Genomic DNA, 20,977 nt, shown 5'->3' on the forward strand with positions numbered 1-20,977 from the left:
GTGTATATATATACACCACATCTTTATCCATTTATCTGTTGATGGACATCTAGGTTCTTTCCATAGTTCGGCTGTTTTGGACATTGCTGCTGTAAACATTCAGGTGCACATGGCCCTTCATTTCATTTACCCCAAAGATACTACAAATGTATTATCTTTGGGGTAAATACACAGTAGTGTGATTGCTGGATTGGAGGGTATTTTCAACTTTTTGAGGAACCTCCATCCTGTTTTCCAGAGTGGCCACCAGATTGCATTCCTACCAACAGTGTGAGAAGGTTAGTCTTTCTCTGCATTCTTGCCAACATCTGTTGTTTCCTGACTTGTTAATTTTAGCTATTCTTACTGGTTGGTATCTCACTGTGGTATCTCACTGTGAGGTGGTATCTCACTGTGAGTTGGTATCTCACTGTGGTTTTGATTGAACAAACCTCTGTTTTGAGCTCCAGACTCCTATGTTTCTCTTGATTTGTCTTATCATTGGGAGATTATTTTTACTATCCCCATTCTGTCCCAGTTGATCCTGTGTTTATCATGGTATTATTGTTCAGTATATGTCATTTCCTACATACGTTACTTAGGGACTAGATCAGAATCAGAAAATACGTTATTATGTGCATTTGTATATAGGTATAGAATAAAATCTACAAAAGCCTCAAATTTTAAATAAAAGGGAGAACTACAGTGGGGCTTTAAAAGTAGAATGAAAGTAGACTCAAACACAGGTAAAAGAGACCTCAGGATGTGCAGTAAAAAGATACACTGAAAATGGTATTTAGTATGTGTATTTATGACACATAATGGGTTGACAGTTTTCTAGGATCCCCGATTATATTGTGAGAAGAAAGTTACTTCTATTGCTCCGAGTTCAAACTGGAATCCTCCTAACTTCCCATTTGCATCTTATGAGCTATAGAAAGACTCCTTTGTATTTCGTGAATTTTTTTAAGTATAAGTTATGTATTTTATGCTACTTAAGCTTAACTAGCCTTGCGAACACAGAACTATTTTATTATTTTGTTCATAGATAAAAACATTTGAGAAAGGTAGTTATCACTGAAATTTCTCATTAGCTCCTGTCTGGCCACATCTTACCTACAGGTGAAAATACATCATGAATAAATAGTTAAAAATAGGGGCACGTGGAGGTCTAAGTCAGTTATCTGCCTTTGGTTTGGGTCATGATCTCAGGTCCTGGGATCGAGCTCTGCATCAGGGTCCTTGCTCAGCGGGAGCCTTCCTCTCCCTTTCCCACTCACCCTGCTTGTGTTGACTCTCGCTTTCTCCTTCAAATAAATAAATAAATAAATAAATAAATGAATAAATAAATAAATAAGTCTTAAAATAGTTAAAGATAAGTGTAAACTGTTGATTGACTTTAGTCTCTGTGACCTCTTTGGGATACTTCCCAAGATAATTTGCAAATAATGGAAGTTTAGATCTTGCCTGAAATACGTATTTGTATGTGTGTATACATACATATATGTAACTTGTTTCCTTTTTTGAACCTTGTTTTTATAGCCAGAACCTACAGAGGAAGATATTGAGAAGAATCCAGAGCTGAAGAAACTGCAGATCTATGGTGCTGGTCCCAAGATGATGGGCTTGGGGCTAATGGCCAGGGATAAGACTTTACGGAAGAAAGGTGAAGCTTAATAGGGCCAAGAGACAACGCATGGGTTAAAGTACAAAAGTGGGAGAGTTGGCTTGTTGACTTTGATGGGAGAATAGATTTGTTTGTTTTCAGATTTGTTTCTAACTGCCCTAGATAAAGAAGGTGTCATATGCCCTCGCACTGTTCTGATGAAGGAGGAACCAAAAGAGGATGGGAAAATGACGTCACCATTGCCAAGAGAGGACCTGAATCACAGTGGAGAGTCCTGTACCAAGATGACCATGCAACTAAGGAGGAGTCACAGTAGTGCCCAGTTTGTAAGGACTTAACCTATGATTTTTTTTTTTAAGATTTTATTTATTTATTTGACAGACAAAGATCACAAGTAGGCAGAGAGGCAGGCAGAGATAGAGGAGGAAGCAGGCTCCCTGCTGAGCAGAGAACCCGATTTGGGGCTCCATCCCAGGACCCTGAGACCATGACCTGAACCCAAGGCAGAGGCTTTAACCCACTGATGCCCAGTCAACCAGGCACCCTGACCTATGATTTTCTAACATTTTTTTTCCCCACGTGAAACTGTGTAAGTATGTATGTATGTATGTATATATGTTTTTTTTATTATGCTCAGTTAGCCATTGTATAGGTGTAACACCCAGTGCTCATCACAACATGTGCCCTTCTTAATACCATCACCCTGTTATCCCCTTCTCCTGCTCTCCTCCCTTCTGAAACTGCCAGATTGTTTCTCGGGGTCTGTAGGTTCTCATGGTTCAGCTTCCTCTCTGATTTCCCTCCCTTCCCTTATGATCATCCATGTTATTGATTATATCCCACATATGAGTGAAAACAAATGATAATTGTCTTCCTCTGCTTGACTTATTTCACTTAGCATAATACCCTCCGGTTACATCTGTGTTGATGCAAATGCTAGGTATTCATACTTTCTGATGGCTGAGTAATATTCCGTTGTATATATGGACCATATCTTCTGTATCTGTTCATCTTTTGAAGAGTATTCTGGCTCTTTCCACAGTTTGGCAACTGTGGCCATTGCTGCTATGAATATTGGGGTAGTCTGTGCCCCTTCTTTTCACTACCTCTGTATCTTTGGGATAAAGACACACTAGTGCAGATGCCGAGTCAGAGGATCGCTCTATTCTTAACATCTTGAATAACCTCCATACTGTTTCATAGAGTGGCTACACCAACTTATTAGATTCCCACCAACATGTAAGAGGATTCCCCTTTCTTCACATCCTCTCCCAACACTCGTTTTTTCCTTTCTTGTTAATTTTTGCCATTCTAACTGGTTGTGGTGCTGTCTCATTGTCATTTTGATTTGTCTTTCCCTGATGGCTGGTGATGTTGAGCATTTTTTCATGTATCTGTTAGCCATTTGTATGTCTTTTTTTAGAGAAGTGTCTTTCGTGTCTTAACGCCCATTTTTTGACTGGGTTATTAGTTTTTTGGCTATTGAGTTTGAGAAGTTCTTTTTTGAAAGAGTTTACTTATTTCCTTGAGAGAAAGAGAGACCGCATAGAGGGAGAGGGTTAGAGGGAAGAGCAGACTCCACGAAGAGCAGGGAGCCCGATGTGGCACTCAGTCCCAGGGCTCCGGGATCATGACCTGAGCCAAAGGCAGTTGCTTAACTAACTGAGCCACCCAGGTGCCCTCACTTTCTTTTTTTAAGATTTTATTTGAGAAGTTCTTTATAGATCTTGGATATCAGCCCTTTGTCTGTCATTTGCAAATATTTTCTCCCATTCCATGGATTGCCTCTGTGTTTTTTTGACCATTTCCTTTGCTGTGCAGAAGCTTTTTGTCTCGATGAAGTCCCAAAAGCTCATTTTTGCTTTTGTTTCCCTTGCCTTTGGAGACACGTCTCGAAAGAAGTTGTTGTGGCTGATGTCGAAGAGGTTACTGCCTATGTTCTCCTATGGGATTTTGATGGATTCCTGCCTCACGTTGAGTTCTTTCATCCATTTTGAGTTTATCTTTGTGTATGTTGTAAGTGGATGGTCGACTTTCATTCTTCTGTACATAGCTGTCCAGTTTTCCCAGCACCATTTATTGAAGAGACTGTCTTTTTTCCAAAGGATATTTTTTCCTGGTTTGTGGGAGGTTAGTTGACCATAGAGTTGAGGGTCCATATCTGGGCTCTCTATTCCATTTGATTCATCTGTGTGTCTGTTTTTGTGCCATAACCATGCTGTCTTATTCATTGCAGCTTTGTAATAAAGCTTGAAGTCAGGCAATGTGATGCCCCAGCTTTGTTTATCTTTTTCAACATTTCCTTGGCAGTTTGGGGTCTTTTCTGGTTTCCTACAAGTTTTAGGATTGTTTTTTGAAAAATGCCCTGGTATTTTGATGGGGATGGCGTTGAAAGTACGGATAGCTCTGGGGAGGATAGACATTTTAACAATGTTTATCTTCTGATCTGTGAGCATGGAATGTTTTTCCATCTTTTTGTCGTCTTCAGTTTCTTTCATGAGTGTTCTGTAGTTCCTAGAGTATATATCCTTCACCTCTTCGGTTAGGTTTATTCCAAGGTATCTTATGGTTCTTGGTGCTGTTGTAAATGGAATCGCTTCTCTGGTTTCTCTTTCTACAGTCACATTGTTAAAGAGTATGAGAAAGCAGCTGATTTCTGTGCATTGATTTTGTGTTCTGCCATGTTGCTGAATTGCTGTATGAGTTCTAGTAATCTGGAGGTGGGAGAGTTTTGATTTTCCACCTAAGAGTATCATGTAATCTGAGAAGAGAGAGATTGACTACTTCTTTGCCAGTTTGAATACCTTTTATTTCCTTTTGTTGTCCAGTTGCTGTTGCTAGGACTTCTAGTACTGTGTTGAACAGTAGTGGTGAGAGTGGCCATCTCTGTCCTGTTCCTGATCTTAAGGGAAAGGCTTTCAGCTTTTCCCCGTTGAGAATGATATCCACCATGGGTTTTTCATAGATGGATTTTATGAAGTTGAGGAGTGTTCCCTCTGTCCCTGTACTCTGAAGAGTTTTAATCAGGAACGGACGCTGTATTTTGTGAGATGCTTTTTCTGCATCGGTTGAGAGGACCATGTGGTTCTTCTGTCTTCTCTTATTGATTTGTTCTGTCACATTGATTGATTTGCGAATGTTGAACCACCGCTTGCATCCCAGGGATAAATCCCACCTGGTCATGGTAAATAATCTTCTTAACATACTGTTGGATCCTGTTAGCTAGGATCTTGTTGAGAATCTTGGCATCTATATTCATCAGGGATATTGTTCTGAAGTTCTCCTTTTTGATGGGTCTTTGCCTGGTTTTGGGATCAGGGTAGTGGTGGCTTCATAGAAAGAGTCTGGAAGTTTTCCTTCTGTTTCTGTTTTTTGGTACGGCTTCAGTAGAGTAGGTATGATTTCTTCTTTGAATGTTTGGTAGAATTTCCGTGGGAAGCCATCTGGCCCTAAGCTCTTGTTTTTTGGGGAGGTTTTTAATTCATGTTTCAATTTTGTTATTGGTCATTGGTCTGTTCAGATTGTCAGTTGTCCCGTTTCAGTCTTAGAAGTTTATAGGTTTCTAGGAATGCATCCATTTCTTCTGGGTTGCTTAACTTACTGGCATATAGCTGTTGATCATAATTTCTGTTAATTGTTTCTATTTTGTTGGTGTCAGTCATGATCTTTCCCCTTTCATTCCTGATTTTATTAATTTGAGTCCTTTCTCTTTTTTGGTTAAGTCTGGCCAGTGGTTTATTAATATCATTAATTCTTTCAGAGGACCAACTTCTAGTTTTGTCGATGCGTTCTGCTGTATCTCTGGTTTATAATTCATTGATCTCCGCTCTGATCTTAATTATTATCCTTTTCGTGCATTAGTTGGGCTTAATTTTTTTTGTTCTCCAATTCTTTGAAAGTATAAAGGTAGTTTGTGTATTCGGGGTTTTTCTGTATTTTTGAATGAGGCTTGGATGACTCTCTATTTCCCCTCTAGGACCGCCTTTGCCATAGCCCATAGGTTTTGGATTGATATGCTTTTGTTCTCATTGGTGTTCACGAATTGTTTAAGTTGTTCTTTGATTTCCTGGTTGACCCAAATGTTCTTAAGCAGGATGGTCTTTAGCTTCCAAGTGTTTGAATTTTTCAGAACTTTTTCTTGTGATTGAGTTCCAGTTTTAAAGCATTGTGATCTGAGAATATGCAGGGAATAATCTCAGTCTTTTGGTATTGGTTGAGACCTGATTTGTAACCCAGTATGTGGTATATTCTGGAGAAAGTTCCATGTGGATTCAAGAAGAATGATTATTCTGTTGTTTTGGAGTGGATTATTCTGTACCTATTTCTAAGTTCATCTGGTCCAGTGTGTCATTCAAAGTTATGTTTTTGTTGATCTTCTGTTTAGGTGATCTGTCCAGTGCTGAGAATGCAGTGTTAAAATCTCCTACTACTGTTAACCCAGTTAACAGTTGGATTATGTAGTTGGCGCTTCCCATGTCGGCATAGATATTTACAGTTGTTAGATCTTCTTGTTGGTTAGACCGTTTACGAATGATATAGTATGCCCTGGATCTGTTATTACAGTGTTTGGTTTAAATTCTAGTTTGTCTGATAAAAGAATTGCTACCCCGCTTTCTTTTGAGTCCCATTGGCATGAAAAATGGTTCTCCATTCCATTTCAGTCTGGATGTATCTTTAGGTTCAGAATCAGTCTCTTAGACAAAATATGGTTGGGTCCTGCCTTGTATGCACTCTTCAACCCTGTGCTGTTTTATGGCAGCATTTAGGCCGTTCACGTTGAGGGTTACTAATGAAAGGTACAGATTTATTGTCATCCTCTTGTCTGTACGGTTCCTATTTCTTTTTTTTTTTCTTTTGTTATTTTAATAAACATACAATGTATTTTTATCCCCAGGGGTACAAGTCTGTGAATCGCCAGGTTTACACCTTTCACAGCACTCATCATAGCACATACCCTCCCCAATGTCCATTTCCCCACCACCCTCACCCGTCCCCCCTCCCACCAGCAACCCTCAGTCTGTTTTTTGAGATTGAGTTTTTTATGGTTTGTCTCCCTCCCAATTCCATGTTTTCATTTTTTCTTTTCCTACCTCCCCCCAACCCCCCTGCATTGCATCTCCACTTCCTCATATCAAAGAGATCATATGATAGTTGTCTTTCTCGCTAAGCATAATACCCTCTAGTTCCATCCATGTCGTCGCAAATGGCAAGATTTCATGTCTTTTGATGGCTGCATAGTATTCCATTGTGTATATATACACCACATCTTCTTTATGCATTTATCCGTTGATGGACATCTAGGCTCTTTCCACAGTTTGGCTATTGTGGACATTGCTGCTATAAACATTTGGGTGCACGTGCCCCTTCGGAGCACCACGTTTGTATCTTTAGGATATATACCCAGTAGTGCAATCGCTGGGTCATAGGATAGCTCTGTTTTCAGTTTTTTGAGGAACCTCCACACTGTTCTTCTGAACCATGAGCATGGTATATATTTCCATTTCTTTGTGTCTTCCTCAATTTCTTTCATGAGGACTTTGTAGTTTTCTGAGTATAGATTCTTTGCCTCTTTGGTTAGATTTATTCCTAGGTATCTTATGGTTTTGGGTGCGATTGCAAATGTTGACTGACTCCTAAATTTCTCTTTCTTCTGTCTTGTTAGCATAAAGAAATGCGACTGATTTCTGTGCATTGACTTTATATCCTGACACTTTATTGAATTCCTGTATAAGTTCTGGCAGTTTTGGAGAGGAGCCTTTTGGGTTTTCCACATATAGTATCATATCATCTGCAAAGAGTGATAGTTTGACTTCTTTGCCAATTTGGATGCCTTTAATTTCTTTTTGTTGTCTGATTGCTGAGGCTAGGACTTCTAGTACTGTGTTGAACAGCAGCGGTGATAACAGACATCCCTGCCGTGTTCCTGACCTCAGCAGAAAAGCTTTCAGTTTTTCTCCATGGAGAATGATATTTGCGGTGGGTTTTTCATAGATGGCTTTGGTAATATTGAGGTGTGTGCCCTCTATCGCTACACTTTGAAGAGTTTTAATCAGGAAGGGATGATGCACTTTGTCAAATGCTTTTTCAGCATCTGTTGAGAGTATCATATGGTTCTTACTCTTTCTTTTATTAATGTATCGTATCACATTGATGGATTTGCGGATGTTGAACCAACCTTGCAGCCCTGGAATAAATCCCACTTGGTCGTGGTGAATAATCGTTTTAATGTACTGATGGGTTCTATTGACCAGTATTTTGGTGAGAATTTTCGCATCTGTGTTCATCAAGGATATTGGTCTATAATTCTCTTTTTTGATAGGATTCCTGTCTGGTTTTGGGATCAAGGTGATGCTGGCCTCATAGAATGAGTTTGGAAGTTTTCCTTCCATTTCTGTTTTTTGGAACAGTTTCAGGAGAATAGGAATTAATTCTTCTTTAAATGTTTGGTAGAATTCCCCTGGGAAGCCGTCTGGTCCCGGACTTTTGTTTGTTTGGAGATTTTTGATGACTGTTTCAGTCTCCTTACTGATTATGTGTCTGGTCAGGTTATCTATTTCTTCCTGGTTCAGTTGTGGTAGTTTATATGTCTCTAGAAATGTATCCATTTCTTCCAGATTGTCATATTTGTTGGCGTAGAGTTGCTTGTCGTATGTTCTTATAATTGTTTGTATTTCTTTGTGTTGGTTGTGATCTCTCCCCTTTCATTCATGATTTTATTTATTTGGGTCCTTTTTCTTTTCTTTTTGATAAGTCTGGCCAGGGGTTTGTCAATCTTACTAATTCTTTCAAAGAACCAGCTCCTAGTTTTGTTGATTTGTTCTGTTGTTTTTTTAGTTTCTATTTCATTGATTTCTGCTCTGATCTTTATGATTTCTCTTCTCCTGCTGGGTTTAGGCTTTCTTTGTTGTTCTCTCTCCAGCTCCTTTAGGTGTAGAGTTAGGTTGTGTATTTGAGACCTTTCTTGTTTCTTGAGAAAGGCTTGCACCGCTATACATTTTCCTCTCAGGACTGCCTTTGTTGTGTCCCACAGATTTTGAACCGTTGTGTTTTCATTATCATTTGTTTCCATGAATTTTTTCAATTCTTCTTTAATTTCCTGGTTGACCCATTCATTTTTTAGAAGGATGCTGTTTAGTCTCCATGTATTTGCGTTCTTTCCAAATTTCCTCTTGTGATTGAGTTCTAGCTTCAGAGCATTGTGGTCTGAAAATATGCAGGGAATGATCTCAGTCTTTTGGTGCCGATTGAGACCTGATTTATGATCCAGGATGTGGTCTATTCTGGAGAATGTTCCATGTGCACTAGAGAAGAAGGTATATTCTGTTGCTTTGGGATGGAATGTTCTGAATATATCTGTGATGTCCATCTGGTCCAGTGTGTCATTTAAGGCCTTTATTTCCTTGTTGATCTTTTGCTTAGATGATCTGTCCATTTCAGTGAGGGGAGTGTTAAAGTCCCCTGCTATTATTGTATTACTGTCGATGTATTTCTTTGATTTTGTTATTAATTGGTTTATATAGTTGGCTGCTCCCATGTTAGGGGCATAGATATTTAAGATTGTCAGGTCTTCTTGTTGGACAGACCCTTTGAGTATGATACAGTGTCCTTCCTCATCTCTTATTATAGTCTTTGGCTTAAAATCTAATTGATCTGATACAAGGATTGCCACCCCAGCTTTCTTCTGATGTCCATTAGCACGGTACATTGTTTTCCACCCCCTCACTTTAAATCTGGAGGTGTCCTTGGGTCTAAAATGAGTTTCTTGTAGGCAGCATATTGATGGGTTTTGTTTTTTTATCCATTCTGATACCCTGTGTCTTTTGATTGGGGCATTTAGCCCATTAACATTCAGGGTAACTATTGAGAGATATGAATTTAGTGCCGTTGTATTGCCTGTAAGGTGACTGTTACTGTATATTGTCTCTGTTTCTTTCTGATCTACTCCTTTTAGGGTCTCTCTTTGCTTAGAGGACCCCTTTCAATATTTCCTGTAGAGTTGGTTCGGTGTTTGCAAATTCTTTCAGCTTTTGTTTGTCCTAGAAGCTTTTTATCTCTCCTTCTATTTTCAATGATAGCCTAGCTGGATATCGTATTCTTGGCTGCATGTGTTTTCTCGTTTAGTGCTCTGAGTATATCATGCCAATTCTTTCTGGCCTGCCAGGTCTCTGTGGATAGGTCCACTGCCAATCTAATGTTTTTACCCTTGTATGTTACAGACTTCTTTTCCCGGGCTGCTTTCAGGATTTTCTCTTTGTCGCCAAGGCTTGTAAATTTTACTATCAGGTGACGAGGTGTGGACGTATTCTTATTGATTTTGAGGGGCGTTCTTAGCATCTCCTGAATTTTGATGTTTGTTCCCTTTGCCATATTAGGGAAATTCTCACCAATAATTGTCTCCAATATACCTTCTGCTCCCCTCTCTCTTTCTTCTTCTTCTGGAATCCCAGTTATTCTAATGTTGTGTCGTCTCATGGTGTCGCTTATCTCTCGAATTCTCTCCTCGTGGCCCAGTATTTGTTTGTCTCTCTTTTGCTCAGCTTCTTTATTCTCTGTCATTTGGTCTTCTATGTCACTAATTCTTTCTTCTGCCTCATTTATCCTAGCAGTGAGAGCTTCCATTTTTGATTGCACCTCATTAATAGCTTTTTTGATTTCAACTTGGTTAGATTTTAGGTCTTTTATTTCTCCAGAAAGGGCTTTTATCTCTCCGGAGAGCGTTTCTCTAATATCTTCTATGCCTTTTTCAAGTCCGGCTAGAACCTTGAGAATTGTCATTCTGAACTCTAGATCTGTCATGTTACCAATGTCCGTATTGATTAGGTCTCCAGACTTCGGTACTGCCTCTTGTTCTTTTTTTTGTGGTGAGTTTTTCACCTTGTCATTTTGTCCACATAAGATTTGCTTTCTCCTGCTGTGGAATTCCACTGTTCTTGGTGAGTGAACTTTGTCTTGGCTGGGTTTCTTGTTGATCTTCTGGGGGAGGGGCCTGTTGTAGTGTCGTAGATTCTCAAGTGTCTTTGCCACAGGCGGAATTGCAACGCCCTGTCAGGGGCCGGGCTGCTATGTAATCCGCTCGGGTTCACTTTCGGGAGCTTTTGTTCCCTGAGCGCTTTCCGTAGAGTTCCGGTGGACGGGAATGAATATGGCGGCCTCCAAATCTCTCGGCCCAGAGGAGCCAAGAGCTTGGGGTTCCGCTCCTCAGTGCGCCCTCAGAGAAAAGCGCCCAACTGCTCCGCCTCCCTGGCCTGCAGTTGCACCTTGAGGAAAGCAGTCAATTGCTGGAACCTGGAGAAAAGCGCCGGGTCGCTTCCGTCTCCGTGGCCTCCGGCCATGCTCCGAGCCCACCCAGCCTGCGACCGGCACAAGGTAGCCCCGGGCTGAGAGCTCGCTCCTCGGCTTTGTCGCTGTAGCCGGCTTCCCCGCTCTGAAACCTGCGAGCTCTGTGGCACTCAGACTCCCCCGGTCCTTCTGTGACCCCGCGGGACCTGGGGCTATGCTGACCCTGCCTAGGTTTCCTCCGGTTTAGCCTCTGGAGTGATGTCTCCCAGTGGAGCAGACTTTTAAAAGTCTCGATTTTGTGCTGCATTGTTCCGCCTCTTGCTGGGAGCCGGCCCCTCCCCCCGGGGTCTGTCTATCTGTCGCTTTGGATTCACTTCTCCTCAGGTCCTACCTTTCAGAAAGTGATTGATTTTCTGTTTCTAGAATTGTTGCTCTTCTCTTCGATTTCCCGTTGGATTTGTAGGTGTTCCTAATTGTTAGATAAGCTATCTAGGTGATATCCTGCCACCCGGTGTCGTCTCAGCCTGCTACTTCTCCGCCATCTTGACTCCTCCTGTACGGTTCCTATTTCTGTGGATTGTCTCTGTAAGCTTCTGTAAACTCTCAGCGTCTTTGTCCTTTTATAGAACCCCCCCCCCTTAATATTTCTTGCAGGGCTGGCTTAGTGGTCACATATTCTTTCATCTTTTGCCAGTCTTATAAGCTCGTTTTCTCTTCATCCATTCTGAATGACAGCCTTGCCAGATAAAGAATTCTTGGCTGCATGGTCTTCTCATTTAATAACCTGAATATGTCTTGCCAGCCCTTTTTGTGTTGCCAGGTCTCTGTGGAAAGGTCTGATGTTATTCTGATGTCCCTGTGCTGTATGTAAGGAATCTCTTCCCCCTAATTGCCCTTGGATGGCGTCCTTTGTTCCAAGATTTGTGAATTTTCTGTTCTTGATCTTGGGAGGGGTCTTCTCTGCTTCTAGGACTCAAATGTTGGTTTTCTTCTCCAGGTTAGGGGAGTTCTCAGCTACAATTTGCTCGAATATATCCTTTAGTCTCTCTGTCTGCCCCCTCAGGGATCCCAGTAATTCTGACATTGTAACATTTCATGGTATTGTTGAAAATACATCTTCTAGGCCTCTCTTATCAGTTATCCCTCAGTTATCACAGGAATTTTGACATTGGAATGTTTAATAGTGTCATTGATTTCTCTACGTCTGTTCTCATGGATTTTAAACTGTTTACTCCAGGTCTCCTCCTGTTCCTTCCTGTCAGTTTATCTTCTTGATCACTAATTCGTTCTTCTGCCTTATTTACCCTAGTTGTTAGAGTATCTGGTTTAGACTACATTTCATTTTTAAGTTTGGCCTGATTAACTCTCATTTCTGCCCTTAGAGATTCTATGTTGCTGTTAATGGTTTTCTCAAGCCTAGCTATTGTCTCATAATTCTTGCCCTGAAGTCTGTTTCTGACATCTTGCTTATATCCATATCCATTAAGTCCATATCCTGTTGTCTCTGGGTGTTTTCTTTGTTGGGAGTTCTTCCTCGTAGTTATTCTCGAGTTGTGGTTGAGAGGATGTACAGTCGAAAATTCATCAACCACAGTCCAGGCAAGGTGTACTCTCAGAAAGTTCAGAATTGGAAGCCACCACCAAAAAAACCCCCCAGCCATTATGAATCCCAAGAATAAGATTTATAAAATATAAAACCAAAAACAAACAAAAAGACTCACAAAAATAAATAAAAATAAAGGGGGGGTGAAGGAAAGGTGGCTATAATCCCTTGATGTGGGTGTGGTAGGGTGATTTCAGTTCTTCCTGGGTGTATTTTGTTCTGTTTATTTGAAATAATATTTTGGTCTTTTGTTTGTTTGAAAACCTTACTTCCCAGAGATACAGGAAATTAAAATTGGTGTATGTATATATAGGCAGTATTAAATAGGGAGAAAAGGACTACATTAAAACGTATACATACATATACATACACACGTGTTTATATGTATACACATATATGTATGTGTATGTATACATGTACAGGTATGTGTGCACACACATATACACATGTATGCATATATACACATATGTATATGTATGTATGTGTGTATAAGCTTCAGTGTATATATATCAATGTATACATATATTCCACATATATATAAAATGTGTGTATGTATATACACATAAAAAGAAAGTATACATGTGAAAAAGTTTTAGTTGAAAAGTTATGGACAATGAATCTTGGAACACGGAAAAAATAAAATTAAAAATAAAGTCACTATGGAATATGTTGTATTAAAAATAAAGTCACTATGGAATATGGAATACCTAATTGAAATGATAAGTAGGTTGAAAAAAAACAGAAGACACATGAGCAAGAATTAAAAAAAAAAAGTGAAGAGTTGTACCTAAGAAATACACAGGCAGTGAGGCAACAACAGAAATTCAGTATACCATTTTCCCCTAGTGTTAGGGTTTTACAGTTTTAGGGACCCTTGGGTTGTCGTCCTCTTGTTCTTCCAGCTTGTCTTCGGGGAGAGGGTCATGCCGTATTGTTTTTCAGTCAGTCCTACTTGGGCGGAGTTGCTCTGCCCCATATCAAGGGGGTAGACTCTGTGGAAGCTGGGTTTTGGGCTTTTGTTCTCCAGCACCTTTTCACATCTTTTTTGGAGGGTCAGAGCAAAGGAAAATGTTCGCACCCAGACCTCCACCTCAGAGGAGAGAAGCCACAATTTGCTCCTCTCTGAACCTTTTGGAAAACACAGTCTGCCCCTCTGTAAGCACTGCTGAAAATTGCAGCCTCCCACAGGTGGTGCACACCCACAGTGATCCTTTTAGCAGTCAACCCAGGCCCCCACTTGACTCTACTCTCTGTGTCTCCAAAACTGTGAACAATCTGGATCTGGGTGGACTTGGGTGGCACCTGTGGTGCCAGTGGCCAGCCCCCAAGGCCTGTAGGCTCAGGTCAGGGCCTGCAGCTTCTTGGTCCTGGAATTTGCCCCTTAAGCCCCCGTGTTCTTTTTGAGTGCTGTTATCAGTCTTTTTCTGACCTGCCACCCCTGGTCTTAACCTGGAGTTAACGCACCTTACATTCTCCTCCCTTCCATTTACTTCTGGGCTTTTGTATATGAAGAAACAGATGGTTAGGAAGGAGTAGAAACATATTCAAGGTATTATACTTAGGAGGGAAATTTTCATCTCCTATTTTTAAAATCTGAAATTTCTCCCATACTGCTGAATCTTTTTCAATACCCGTAACAAGTATTTTCTCAGCTTGATTTACACCTGTATATTGTAGGACATAATGTGAAAGCTGGTTGTTTTTGGCAAATGCTTCAAAAATAGCACATCTCATATAGCAGATCTTGCCTTATGTCTTTAATGTATGTGACTTCTCTTTTCCCATTTTATACTGCTTACTTAGAAGGATTTTTAGAATCACTTGAATATTTTGGAATCTATTGGTTTATGGAATGGTCAGTTTCCTTTCTTGTTTATCTTTTTTCTTTTCTAGCAAATTGTATTTTATTTTTTCCTAATTTTTATTTGACCACACCTACTCTGTAATTACTGATGTTCCTAAAAATTTTACCTCTTTTTGAAAACATTTTATTTATTTATTTGTCAGAGAGAGACAGTGAGAAAGCAGAAGCATAGGGAGCGGCCGGGAGAGGGAGAAGCAAACTCCCTGCTGAGTAGGGAGCTCAGTGTGGGACTAGATCCCAGGACCCTGGGATCATGACCTGAGCTGAAGGCAGACATGTAACTGACTGAGCCACCCAGTTGTCCCTAGAAATTTTGTCTTTGAAAAGACTTGTATTTTAAACTCCAGCTCCTGTATTTCTCGTTATCTCTTCCTCATCACTTAGGGATTATAGATATTATGATCACTTCCTCATTTGACCTTGTGTTTGTTATGTTACGGACTGTAGCAAAATTTTGTCATCCATCTGGGGTCTTTTAGGACTTTTCTGTTACCTTTACATCTAGTTGGTCACCTAGTTCTCTTGCCCTTTTTTTTTTTTTTTTAAAGATTTTATTTATTTATTTGACAGGCAGAGATCATAAGTAGGCAGAGAGGCAGGCAGAGTGGGAGGGAAAAGCAGGCTTCCTGCTGAGCAGAGAGCCCGATGTGGGTCTTGATCCTACGACCCTGGGATCATGACCCGAGCCAAAGGCAGAGGCCTTAACCCACTGAGCCACCCAGGTGCCTCTATTGCCTCTTTTTGTTACAGTATAGCATGCATACACAAAATGTTTTTTCAAAAAATTTTTAATGCATAAAAACAGCTTTCCTTATTTTTGTACTTTAAAATAGTATCAGTGTGAAAAAAAAATAAAATAGTATCAGTGTGTAATCTTGTGTTGCTTTCCTTGTTCATCGATACACTTTATTTATGTTGTGTAGGTTCTCACTGTATTGTGTTTCATTAAGTACATTTCTTAAAAATACCTCTATGTTTTCTTAGTTTCTTTTATTATTCATGGAATTTTTGGTAGTTTGCAGTTTGGAGATAAATTGAATAATGCTACTGTTAAAATACATGCCATTAGGAAAGATAACGTAGGCATTTTTATTGTGTATGTGAAAGGATTGAAATTGCTGGGACTAAAGGTTACTGCTGCACATGTATATGTAAGAAAGTTAATGTACGGGTGTGTGTAAATACATATACACATACACATATGTGTATTTGTACATTTACATATGTGTGTCTCCTATATTAATATGAAAATTTATATATATGTATCTCTACAGCTTCATACAGATATCATATATTTTGTCCTACTCTGTGAGTCACCTCTTTCCTCTTTTTAGTGATCATTTTAGTTCTTGATTCTTCCAGTGTAGCTTATTCTCACTTCAAGTGTTTTTTCTTTCTTTTTTTTTTTTAAGATTTATTTGTTTATTTATTTGACAGAGAGATCACAAGTAGGCAGAGAGGCAGGCAGAGAGAGATAGGGAAGCTGGCTGCTTCCTGCTGAATAGAGAGCCCAATGTGGGCCTCTATCCCAGGACCCTGAGATCACGACCAGAGCTGAAGGCAGACTGAGCCACCCAGGTGCCCAAGTGGTTTTCCTAATATTCATTCTGCTAAAAATGTTTTGATGTGTTTTGTTTTTTATCTTAATACTAGATTATTTCAGTGGTATCTAAGTATCTTAAGTTGTTTGGCCTTGCCCCCTCGTGTTTTGTTCTAGTGGCATGCTACTTTGGTGACCAATTCATTATGAAAATTGAAGGCACACTTTAGAGTAAAAATGGATACCTATTAAACTTTATACAATAACAGGTGTTACTGGATATTTGTTCAGTAGGGGTTTAATGTTCAATTTGCATTGAGTATATTTTATTATTAACCATATGTAACTTTTTGAGTGATCATGGCAGTTTATACCTTCATCATTTAGGTTTGTGCCATTAAATCTTACATTAAAAAAAAATCTATTTTGTTGTCCTCTAAGCACCTTAAGCATGGTTTATTTCTTGATGTATTAAATTATTTCATTATTGTTTATGTCCTGTCATATTTTTCCCCCAAATAGTGAACTCATGAGTATAACATCACGTAGTTGTTGGTTGGTGTTAGTTCAAATAAGTGGTTTGGAAATCTAGGATAAGGTATCATGGAGCAGGCAGCTTATATTTTTACTTTTCCTGGTAGATTGACTCATATCTCTGTCGAATATGCTCCCGAGGGGATGAAGATGATAAGTTACTTCTGTGCGAGGGCTGCGATGACAATTACCACATCTTCTGCCTAATGCCACCCCTTCCTGAAATCCCTAGAGGGGTCTGGAGATGCCCAAAGTGTATCATGGAGGTATGACTGTTGAATATAAATATTTTAAATTTAGTTCTTGTTAGTTTTAAAATCTAGCCTCCTGGTTTTAAGGGAAACTGGAGTAGATGTTACTGGCTGCCCTTTTCTTAGTGTTTGTGTCAGGTTTTGATCACCTATGGGTTATTAAGCAAGAATGGTTGGACAGATTGTACACATTTAAAACATTGACAGGAAGGCCCATAATACAAAGGGTGTGAACCATATGACCAAAGGAAAAGAAAAGGATTAGTAGATAGTGAAGAAACCATCCTACCTTGAAACATAAGAAAAGGGGGAGGGTAGAACATAAGATATATCTCCTGTTGTTCTTTTTAGGTTCTTTGCCTGTTTTCTCTTTCTTGTTGAAATACTTTCTATTTTAGGAGTGTAAGAGGCCCCCTGAAGCCTTTGGCTTCGAGCAGGCTACCCAGGAGTACACTTTGCAGAGCTTTGGTGAAATGGCTGATTCCTTCAAGGCTGACTACTTCAGCATGCCTGTGCATGTATGTGATTGTGGAGTGGGGCCATAGGGATTACTGTCTGATAAGTCTTATGCTCATACAGGTATGGGGCCAGAATATAGTGTACTGTGATCATCTTTTACATCTTTTGTTGCAGATGGTACCTACAGAACTTGTGGAGAAGGAATTCTGGAGACTAGTGAGCAGCATTGAGGAGGATATAACGGTTGAGTATGGAGCAGACATTCATTCCAAAGAATTTGGTAGTGGGTTTCCTGTCAGCAGTAGCAAAGGCAGCCTGTCCCCTGAGGAAGAGGTAATGTGATTTGTAACTCATATTAACAACACAGATAGGGAAAGTCATTAGCCTATGAAACCATCTGTTCTCATAAGTCCCTCCATATAGTGCTTTTTTCAAATAGTAGGAATACAGATCAGGGTTACTGGTATTGGTTGATCTTTCAGTAACCCAGAGTGTGCTTAACTGCCATAACCATCACTGTTTCCATTCTGCATTTGTGATGGCAAAAAAAACCCAGGAATAGAATGAAACCTTTGATTTTTCAGTTAGGAGCTACAGGGGTCTTTCTGATTTCCCTGAAAGTAAATACTTAAAGCTACCATCTTTGGTTATCTGTATGATAGACAAACAACTGGTATCACCAGTTTATTAATATTTATATATAAATTTGAAAGAAAGCATCGGGAAATGCTCTCATTGATTTTTTAATTTGTTTTCATCATGTAGAACAAATAGAGTAATACGGAAACTACTAGTTTTATCCAAGGTGATCTCATGGCATGAGTCAGCTGTTTAGACATTTAGATGTCTGAAAATTTAACTAATTACATGACAAATTTCTTAGGGACAGCCAAACAATATAGGTGGAGCACAATTTACTTGGGAAGAAGCTAAAAGATAATGCATCTTATGCAGTATTGAATAGTTATTCATTTTCTGATTTCTGTTTTACCATGATGGCCAGAGCCTAGACAAATAGTGTTTAGCTTTGTATATACACTGACTTCATGTAAAGCCTTATGAGACAGTTGTTCCAGATAGAATAATAGCAGTTTAAGAGGGAAATTTTAGGGATGTCCGGCACAGTCGTTAAGCGTCTGCCTTTGGCTTAGGTCATGATCCCTGTTGCGGTCTGTTATCAAAGGAACGAGACTGAGACAAAGTGAAAGTTATGCAAAGCTTTATTCCATGCCAGGCATTAGAATTTAGACTGACCGGCCAGGGGAATGAGACTGAGACAAAGTGAAAGTTATGCAAAGCTTTATTGTATGCCAGGCATTAGAATTTAGACTGACCGGCCAGGGGAATGAGACTGAGACAAAGTGAAAGTTATGTAAAGCTTTATTGTATGCCAAGCATTAGAAGTCAGACTGACCGGCCAGGGCTGCCTCTGAAGACAGCGACCCCTCCCGATCTCACAGGCTGGTTTTATAGGGCATAACCGCAGACCCAAGGTACGTGGCTTCTATTGTTAAGGCGTTTACTCCCAGTATTGATACCTGGAACCAATACCAGGAACTACTGGGGCGTTTATTCCCGGAATGAAGTCCGTGGATGTAAACAACAATATGGTTACCTCGGCAATATGGAGTCGCTCTGGCTAAGCAGGCCCTAATAATTAAACAGGTTTTAACATTAAATTGGCCCTAATATTCCCCCCTTTTCTTTGGAGATTAGTCAATTCTCTGACTTTTCAGCCAGTTTTATGTCTTTTGTTGTAATGGGTTATATTGAGTTTGTAGGACTCACATTTTTATTGCCACAATTTTTTGTGCAAATGACATTAGGGCATTAATAATGCAGGGGCCAAAAAGTAGCATTAGTAATAGTAAAACCAGGGGGCCTGTAATTGCTGATATTAGGGAAGTAATCCATGGAGACCAGTTGAACAAACTCTTATATCATCCCTGGGAGTTCCTGCATTGTTGCTTGCATTCATCTACTCTCTTTTTAATGGCTGCCAGACTGTTTTTGATGACTCCAATATAATTTACCCAGAAGCAGTATTTTTCTCCCAGGGCTACGCAGAGCCTCTCTTTTCTAGGAATAGTATGTCAAGCCCTCTTCTATTTTGCAGTTAACCTTGAGTGTTGTTTTATCTGCTGTTTTTTTGACTTTTCATTGGGCTGTTTTAGGCCGATGAGGTGTCCCCTGGCTGCTGCTAAGTAGGAACAGGGTTAAAAGTGACCAAGTTATGAAACCCTTTGAGTCTTTGTTTTAGTCCACAGTTGGTGGGGTCCACTGGCAGTGGCTCCCATTTTTGGGAGGTGTTCTTGTTTTCGGCTTGTTTGACATGACATGCGTACTGCCATAGGGGTGGTCAGGATAACTGTGAATGGTCCCTTCTAACGAGGCTCCGAGTTTCCCACTTAGTTGCAGTGTATCCATACCAGTTCTCTGGGTTGGTAAGGATGTGGTTCCACTTCCGTCTCCGTCTCAGTGTAGGCAGCTCGGATCCCTGCGTGGGCTCTTTTTAAGACAGATGTAGCGCCTGCAGTGACTGGAGTACAGACTGATCAGTCATTTCTGCTAGGGCAACCTCTTGTAGCCATGGGCAGAGTGGAGGGGGGCTCCCGAACATTAGTTTAAATGGGGTAACCTTGTTTAAGTAGGGCGTACACCACGCCCTAAGGAGGGTGAAGGGAAGGAGATCACCCATCCACCGTCAGTTTCCAGAATTAACTTTGTTAAGGTTTCTTTAAGAGTCTGATTCATTTTTTCTACTTGTCTGGAGCTCTGGGGCTGGTAGGCACAGTGTAGTTTTTAATTAGTGCCCATGGCCTTTGCCAATGCCTGTGAGACTGAACTCATAAATTCAGGGCTGTTGTCTGACCCGATTGCAAGAGGCAACCCAAATCTAGGAATTATTTTTTCTAGTAGTATTTTTGCTACTATTCCTGCCATCTCATGTTTGGCAGAAAAAGCCTCTACCCAGCCTGAAAAGGTATCCATAAAAACTAAGATTTATTTGTGTCCAATGGGTTCTGTTATTATCCCTACAGAATGTTAGGCAAGATCATCTCAACGAGCTATTGTGCAACTTCTCTGAAGTTTACCTTAGGTTGTCTAGCTTAGATAAACAAACATTTAAAGACAACCAAATCTAGAATTTAACATCCATAAAGGTGTGTTATTAAAACATAATTTTTCTCTCTAAAATAACTCTCATTTCCAGAGATAGCTAAATCAGGACTAATTTATTTGAAATACAAGTCCAGTTTTAACAAACTTGGTCTAATTATTGACATAAGCTCAGCAAGAACAGTGAGTGATTATATAGATCTTTTAGAATCTGCTTTGCTGGAGCTTCTTATAAGGAATCTGTAGGTTGAACTTGTAATAGCCTCCCCAGGCCAGAAGCCAAGCCAAGTACTTGCCATCAGACATGGCTGCAATACCTTTGATTTGGGTGAATTCCTGTTCCTGAGGGCCCCAATGTATCCTGAGGTTCCTGAACCTGCCAGGAAGTGACATCCTTTACTCACCTGGTGAGCTGCTGGGAACTCTGTAAGCAAGGTATCAGGCCAGCACTTTCAGGGGGCTTTATGGCTCCAGGTTTTATAAAGTCAAACTTAGTTCCTTTAAGCTGTCTGGTCATATCTGAGTTTTTAAAAAATATGACATTCCAGTCAATGCCTTGGTAAAATAACCAGTGTTTCCAGTGGTGTCCGGTTACAAGGAGAACAGATTCTTATTGAACTTATGCAAATGACTGATTGCCATGGAAGAAAGAATACTTGCTGAGACCTTTTGAATTTCAGAGGGTTCAGATAGAGAGAAAAGTTGAATGCCTTGATTTGTT

General features: G+C 40.0%; 1 protein-coding gene across 14 annotated transcripts in view; it reads left to right on the forward strand.

Annotated features, from left to right (window-relative positions):
• Positions 1–20,977, forward strand: part of LOC308337761 (lysine-specific demethylase 5D) — a 60,599-nt gene that overhangs the window by 13,750 nt on the left and 25,872 nt on the right. For 6 of the 14 annotated variants that reach the window (XM_080795947.1, XM_080795951.1, XM_080795952.1 and 3 more), the window contains 5 exons: positions 1,522–1,645; positions 1,769–1,932; positions 16,534–16,692; positions 17,076–17,195; positions 17,311–17,469. In XM_080795947.1, coding sequence (XP_080652073.1) covers positions 1,522–1,645; positions 1,769–1,932; positions 16,534–16,692; positions 17,076–17,195; positions 17,311–17,469 — 726 coding nt within the window. Of the gene's footprint in view, positions 1–1,521; positions 1,646–1,685; positions 1,933–16,533; positions 16,693–17,075; positions 17,196–17,310; positions 17,470–20,977 lie in introns of those variants that run through there. The other 8 variants (XM_080795943.1, XM_080795949.1, XM_080795950.1 and 5 more) reach the window with 5 other exon arrangements.

This window comes from Martes martes (assembly GCF_963455335.1).
Source record: "Martes martes genome assembly, chromosome: Y".
Taxonomy (NCBI): Eukaryota; Metazoa; Chordata; class Mammalia; order Carnivora; family Mustelidae; genus Martes; species Martes martes.